The sequence below is a fragment of the Macrobrachium nipponense genome, chromosome 23 (assembly GCF_015104395.2).
Source record: "Macrobrachium nipponense isolate FS-2020 chromosome 23, ASM1510439v2, whole genome shotgun sequence".
NCBI lineage: Eukaryota > Metazoa > Arthropoda > Malacostraca > Decapoda > Palaemonidae > Macrobrachium > Macrobrachium nipponense.
Genome location: NC_061090.1, coordinates 31,218,175 through 31,225,937, shown reverse-complemented (window position 1 = coordinate 31,225,937; position 7,763 = coordinate 31,218,175). Strand labels below are relative to the sequence as shown.

Below are 7,763 nucleotides of genomic sequence, written 5' to 3'. Positions count from 1 at the left end.
ACGTACTTGAAATGACATAAATACCAAAAATCCAATGCTCAGGTTATCTTATATTTCTAATATATCTCCATAGTAGACAATTGCTTATTGACTTATTACTTTTCATCTGTTATTTATCGTCTCCTCCCACTTTGCTGTCCAACTTCTTCATTTCTGTATTCCTTCAAAATCGTTTTTTATTTTGATTTAGAATTTGCTGGTCATTTTAACCAGTTTATTGTGACGATAATGATTATTTTAACACGATCTTCAAAATGTCGATTCCTAATAATAGATATTCGACACAGAATGAATAGCAAAGTGATTAAACATTTTTCCTGTTGACCCAAAGCGATATCCACTTCGCCAAACGAGTGACGTCACTCATCAGAAACTTCTCATTATGACGAAGCAAACTTCTTGTCAACTTCGAGACAGTTAATTTTGATTAGCGGGAAACGCGCGGCACAAGTTTCCGTTTTCTTTAGGTCTTGACTTTTCCCTGGCACTTCCGTTTTCTACGCCAATCTCCTCTCGCCCAAGATTCTCCCGGGGATCGAACGAAAACGATTGGGAGCCGAGCGATAAAAAAGGGGGAAGGAGGAGTCGGTTCATTAGAATTCTTAGGGACGCTTAATGAAAGTGTAAATATTTTTCCAGAGATATTAAGGAGAAATATTTCACTGTCGGCGAGAAAATCCTCGTTTTTTTTCTCTCTTTTTTTCAGGGGATTCTCAGCTAAAAAGAGCGTCTGCCAAGAGATGATTTCTGGCCATTAATGGGTGTTAATCTCGCTTCGTCGTTCAAAGGATTTTCGTCCTTAAGACGTTAAGACGGAGAGACGATATCTGGGAATTAATGGAGGCTAAGAATTACCACAGGGACTTAATGTAAATCTTTTTTTCTCTCCCCTTCTGTTGTCAAAGTATCTCACTCGGCTTAATTATAAATTTTCTTTTTTTACTTTCCTTTTTTCTCTCCCCTTCTGTTGTCAAAACATCGCACTCGCCTTAATTACCTATTTTGTTTTACTTTCCTTTTTTTCCGCTTTAGTTTATATACAGTTATCATTTCCCTCATTCATTCTATTTCTCATTGTTTTTCTTTTCTTTTATCATTAACCATTCTGCTTTCGTTACCCTCATGTCATTAATTTGTTAAGCATTTTTATGTTTACAATGTCTATTTATAATAATTTGTCATCTTTTCTCTTCATAATAGTATTTATGGTTCATCACTTATTCCCATTTATCTCTTCCCTGGTCTGTCTCATTCATTCACATTTTGTAACCTACTTTCTTTCTTTTTTTTATCATGATTCCAAAAGTATTTCCGCAAAATCATTCGCTTATTATTCTAAAATTTCACATCACTGATTTGTACAAGAGTTTGGTGGTCAATTTGTGGGGCCTTATACCATCGCGAATATTTTCTCGAATGCAGCTCGTGCGTGTGGAGAGAATTTTAAAGGCGTGAAGGGGTCTGGTGTGGACCTCAGGACAAGGGCTTAAATCAGCTGGGTCAATAAAATTTGTACGATAGATCTGATATAAAGTAACGAAGCGGAAAGGTAAATCCACAGTAGCATGCCTGTTTGATTTTGGTATTTCAAATATATAAAATATATAAAGCAGAAAGCTTTCGATGACCTGCAGGGATCAGGGAGGTCCGTCTAGGTCATCGAAACCTTTTTGCTTTATATATTTTATATATTTTAAATAACAAAATCAAACAGAGACACTACTGAGGATTTGCTTTTCCATTTTATTGGCTCGTGTGATTATGAGTTTTCTTTGAGGTGACGAAGTATTAATATAATATGAGAATATTATTCATTTGGTTGAATGGATTGTGTTCCGTTGATAATTCGGATAAATTGTTAAATAAGTAAATTAATAAAAAGATTAAAAAAGAGATCATCGAATAAAAAAAAACAGGTCCACCTGAAAATCATAATACTGTGGATTTACTTTTCCATTTTATTGACTCATGTGATCATGAGTGTTCTTTGAGGTAACGAAGTGTTGATATAATATGAGAATATTAATTTTGGTTGAATGGCTTTTGTCCTTGTGGTAATTCGGATAAATTGATAATTAAGTAAATAAATAAAAAAAAACGTTAAAAAAGAGACAAACAAATAAAAAACAGGTCCACATCAAAAACATACTACTGTGGATATACTTTTCTATTTTATTGACTCATGTGATTATGAGTTTTCATTGAAGCGTTAATAATATGAGAATATTATTCATTTGGTTGAATGGCTTTTGTCCTGGTGATAATTCGGATAAATTGATAAATAAGTAAATGAATAAAAACGTTAAAAATACATAAACGAATAAACAGATCCACCTCAAAATCTGTTCAGTAAATTCCAGTGGAGCCACTGTGGAACGCGCTGGAATCCCAGATCCAAAATCTTTACATCGAAATCCTTCCGGAAGACGGTTTAATTAACATACTCTCCCACCCAAACAAGCAAAAGAGCAAGAAAATACAAGGTCCTCTCGCCAGACCTCATTGAGGGAGGCTAATAAATACGACCGGAGACTCGAAAGGCATCGAGTTCCCCCCAGCCCCCCCGGAGCCAGTGACACCCAGGGGAGAGATTCCGCAAAGCTCTGAGAGCACATCGCGACGAGCATTCGTCCTCACGGAATCCAGGGGGGGATTTCGCGTATCGGATCTCGCCGGCCTCCCCTGGGCGCTTTCGTTAATGTCTTCTTCTTGATAAAAAGAAGACAGTTTCTCTCTCTCTCTCTCTCTCTCTCTCTCTCTCTCTCTCTTACTTAATGCTGCTCCGATTTCAAACTGTTCTTGTAATGACAGTATCTCTCTCTCTCTCTCTCTCTCTCTCTCTCTCTCTCTCTCTCTCTCTCTCCTTAATGCTGCTCCGAAATGAAAAGAAATTTCCTATAGTGAAAGTCGTTGTCTTCTCTTTCTTTTCTCTCTCTCTCTCTCTCTCTCTCTCTCTCTCTGACTTTGAACTAGGCAATTACACGAGACAGCACCTAGAGAGTAAAGTATTTATCTCATTTGATTGGCAGTAAGAACCTTATCTGTCTCTACATCTGTCTGTCTGTCAATCTTTCTATCTAGCTGTCTATATATCTGACCTTTTATTTATTTCTCTCCTTTTATCTGTCTATTTATTAGGTCCTTTTATTTATTCTCCTTTTATCTGTCTATCTACCATGTATTCAAAATGTGTCAGTCCGTTAACAAATTTACGCGTATCTCAGTTTGCTTATAATAGTTGAGAACTTGTCCAGATATTGCAAATATTAAATATACCTTTAAATTATTATTATTATTATTATTATTATTAAAACTTAGTAACTTAGTTGCCTCTCCTAACCACAAAACAACAAACCTATTACTGACGCATTCATACGTAAAAACTGCCGAGTCGTGGATGAACCCCTCGTGCAGAGCACTTTCAAAAAAGTCATCCGCTTCATCCACCAGTAAGGAATGCTTATCAGGAGCACGTCTAACACTGTTATACACACACACACGCACTGCACCACTCACTTTTGGCTTTGTAAATGCCCTTTCTTTCTAACACTTTTTTGTGTTTATTTAACGATTTTTAGGTATTAATATTATTATTATTATTATTATTATTATTATTATTATTATTATTGTTGTTGTTGTTGTTGTTGTTGTTGTTCTAAAGGGTCAATTATAATACAGTGTTAAGGGTCCGTGTATAATTTTTAAGACTTTACAAAAGCTTTCGAAACCCTTCCCTGGGTTCATCTTTTTGGACTGAAGATGAACCCAGGGAAGGGTTCGAAAGCTGTTTGTAAAGTCTTAAAAATTATACACGGACTCTTAACACTGTATTATTGTGGATCGCGATAGAGAGTTTTTCCTTACTATTATTATTATTATTATTATTATTATTATTATTATTGATTATTATTATTATTATTATTATTATATATAAGTACATAAATTTTATCAGCTCGTAAGGTTCCATGTAATGGAATTTTCTAGCATGGAAAAATAAAGATATATATATATATATATATATATATATATATATATATATATATATATATATATATATACTTGATATCAGAAAACTTCATAGCTCACTGAATGATCCGTAAAATTTAAATACAATTCTAAATAAAATATTTTCCATTTCTATAATTGCATAGTTGCATTTAATGAACACGAAAACATCATTAAGAAGTGACGGTAAATGTAATCTATTTAGCTTTCCATTTATTAATTTTTCATACAAAATAAAAATTATCACTTAGAATAATTTTTTTTATCTTTTATAATAGCATAGTTTCATTTATTGAAGACTAAAAAATATCTATAAGAAGTCTTAGGCGGTGTATTTTATTAAGTTTCTTCGTTGCCAAAATACGAACCAAAATTTAAACGAAACATTATCAGTAATTCAAGAAAATTCTCGTCTCTTCAATAACATCTTTTCAGTCATTAACAAAATGGAAGTTGAATTTATCTCGTATAAAATACGTGAAAAAGTGTTTTTACGTGTATCGTGGTATATCATTGGATACAATGGAGAAATGAAATATTTGTCACGAGTTATGCGGGCATAACTAGTAATTATCAATTCCCTTAAATTATGATTTTTTTTATTACTTCCCATTATTACCTATTCGTTTTTGTGTATGTATTTTAATATATATATATATATATATATATATATATATATATATATATATATATATATATATATATATATATATATATATATAATAAAATACATACACAAAAACGAATAGGTAATTATGGGAAGTGATAAAAATATCATAATTTAAGGGAATTGATAATTTACTAGTTATATCTCCATAACTCGTGACAAAATATTTCATTTCTCCATTGTATCTAACGATATACCACGATAAAAGTTAAAACACTTTTTTAAACTTATTTTATACGAGATAAATTCAACTTCCATTTTGACGATGAGTGAAAAGAAATTATTTAAATTTTGGTTCGTATTATATAAAATATTTTGGTAACGAAGAAACTTGATAAAGTACATCGCCTATCACTTATAAATATTTTAGTCTTCATTGAAGACTATGCTATTATAAAAGATAAGTAAAAATGATTTTAAGTGATCATTTTTATTTTGAATGAAAGAATTAATAAATGGAAAGCTAAATAGATTACATTGACTGGCCACTTCTTCTTAAGGTTTTCTTAATTAGCTTTTCCGTTTTCATTTAAATTGACCTAAACAATTAAATAATTAAATAGGAAAATGAATTTTTTTTAGAATTTTTCAATTTCAAAATCTTCTGGATCATTTCAATGATCCTATGGAAGTTTTCTGATATCAAGAATATTTATGATATATGGAAGAGTCGTATTGTCATCGACAAATGTTCATATTAGATAAATTTGCAAGTTATTTTTAACATTCTAGTTTGCCCGAGAGAAAGTGTGTAATTAAAAAAAATAAAAACTTATTTATAACGATATATAATATATATATATATATATATATATATATATATATATATTATATATATATATATATATACATATCTGTTTATTTTTCCATGCTAGAAAATTACGTTACATGGAACCTTACGAGCTGATAAAATTTATGTTACTTATATAATAATAATAATAATTATAATAATAATAATAATAACTCGTGACAAAATATTTCATTTCTCCATTGTATCTAATGATATACCACGATAAAAGTTAAAACACTTTTTTAAACTTACTTTGTACGAGATAAATTCAACTTTCATTTTGTCGATGAGTGAAAAGAAGTTATTAGAAGAGACGGGACTTTTCTTGAATTACTGATAAGGTTTCGTTGAAATTTTGGTTCGTATTATATAAAATATTTTGGCAACGAAGAGACTTAATACAGTACACTGCCTATCACTTCTTATAGATATTTTAGTCTTCATTAAATGAAACTATGCTATAAAAGATAAACAATAAATTATTTTAACTGATCATTTTTATTTTGTATGAAAGAATTAATAAATGGAAAGCTAAATAGACTACATTTACTGTCACTTTTTAAAGATGTTTTCGTGTTCACTAAATGCAACTATGAAATTATAGAAATGGAAAATATTTTATTTAGAATTTTATTGAAATCTTATAGAACATTCAGTGAGTTATGAAGTTTTCTGATATCAAGAATATTTAAGATATTGGAAGATAAGGTTTACATTTCATTTGCCACTGGAAGATTATAAAGTTGTGATTGGCAAATGTTCATTTTAACTGAAGTTTACAAGTTCTTGTTACCATTTTATTTTGCCGGATGGAAAGTGTGTAATTATAAAAAAAATAAAAATTTATTTTACATGAAATGAATGAAGTATATCTTCATGAAAAATGAAAGTGAATGATAGTGCACCTTGAAAGACCCTAATGACACATATTCTTAATTAAAATTATATAGATAGCTTTATAAAAAAAGAAGCAAAAATGAAAAGTCTTACCAATCGGTAATGCCAGTAGGAAGGCGAGAACAGCTTTCATGAAGAGAAGTGAATTTTCGCACCAAATCCTCATGAGTAAATTGTTAAAGTTTCACTCTCCTATTTTATAGAAATAACGATATTTGCGTATCATTCGATAACCTCATCATTATCTTGACGTGACTCTCGTCTAGTTTCGAAGCACTCGTAGTATTATTAACTTCTCGAAGCTCCATTTGCGATCGGAGACAATTATTATCATAATAAAACGCTCACCAGTGCGAGATATATTTCCAAGTCACGAATCCCCGATTGCACGGTTACTACTACTTCCACAGTCGTTTCCAAAAATAAAGAAACTTAAATTATTCTGAATACGTTAACTGCGAACGTATATATTGTAAAAAATTCAACTATATATACATATCTCTCTGTATCAACCTTCTTCTTCAGCTTTGCATTTAAAGGCAATTCGAGTTTATTCGACAAACTTTTATTTTTCCCTTTTAAGAATAGCCAAGAACTTCAAATGGAACCGCGTCGATCAGACGTCGTCATCGGCTCGACGAGTTACGACAAACACGTGCTACCGCTCTCAATGCTCACAGCAGACTGGCCTGCCCTGTCTTGCTCAAGTCTCGGAACGAGGTTCGGAGTCCCGAATACTCTTCCTCTCTCTCTCTCTCTCTCTCTCTCTCTCGGGGCAGCAGCACCACAGCAGCAGCCAGCCAAAGGCTTCATGAGTTGCGCGCAGGCACGCCAGCACGGCGAAGCTGCTGCTGCTGCGACATCATACGCATGTGGATATCGAAAGGGGGAGAGGCGGGGGGTGGGGGGATGAATGAATGATTATACGTTGTCTGGCGTCGGATTATCAACGGTTGTGTGCCGACGAAGGAGAGAAAATGCGAAATGGGACACTCGAGGGTCGTTAGATTCCTTCTTCTACTACTACTACCTCTTCTTCTCCTTCTTCTTATTCTCCTACTTCTTTTTCTTCGGCTTCTTCTCCTACTTCTTCTTCTTCTTCTTCTCTTCTTCTCGTTCTGCTACTTTTTCTTCTTTTTATTCTTCTTTTTCCTCTCCTACTTTTTCTTCTTTTCCTTCTGCTGCTTCTCCTATTTATTCGTCTTCTTCTTATACTTCTTCTCCTTCTGCGTCTTCTGCTACTTCTTCTTCTCCTTCTGCTTCTTCTCCTACCTCTTCTTCTTCTTCTTCTCCTTATTCTTTAGCATATTTTCTTACGTCCTAGACGGATAAGAAATGAGAGAAATATATCTTTTCGTAATTTACTTTTCCTTTGCTTTCGTTTATGTTAGAAACAGATTCGAT

At 32.4% G+C, this 7,763-nt stretch overlaps 1 protein-coding gene across 1 annotated transcript in view; it reads right to left on the bottom strand.

Annotated features, from left to right (window-relative positions):
- The window catches only part of LOC135197548 (uncharacterized), a 78,245-nt gene extending 71,174 nt beyond the window's left edge, over positions 1 to 7,071 (bottom strand). The window contains exon 1 of the mRNA XM_064224609.1: positions 6,453 to 7,071. Coding sequence (XP_064080679.1) covers positions 6,453 to 6,525 — 73 coding nt within the window. The 5' untranslated portion in view covers positions 6,526 to 7,071. The remainder of the gene's footprint in view (positions 1 to 6,452) is intronic.
- Positions 7,072 to 7,763: the final 692 nt, after the last annotated feature.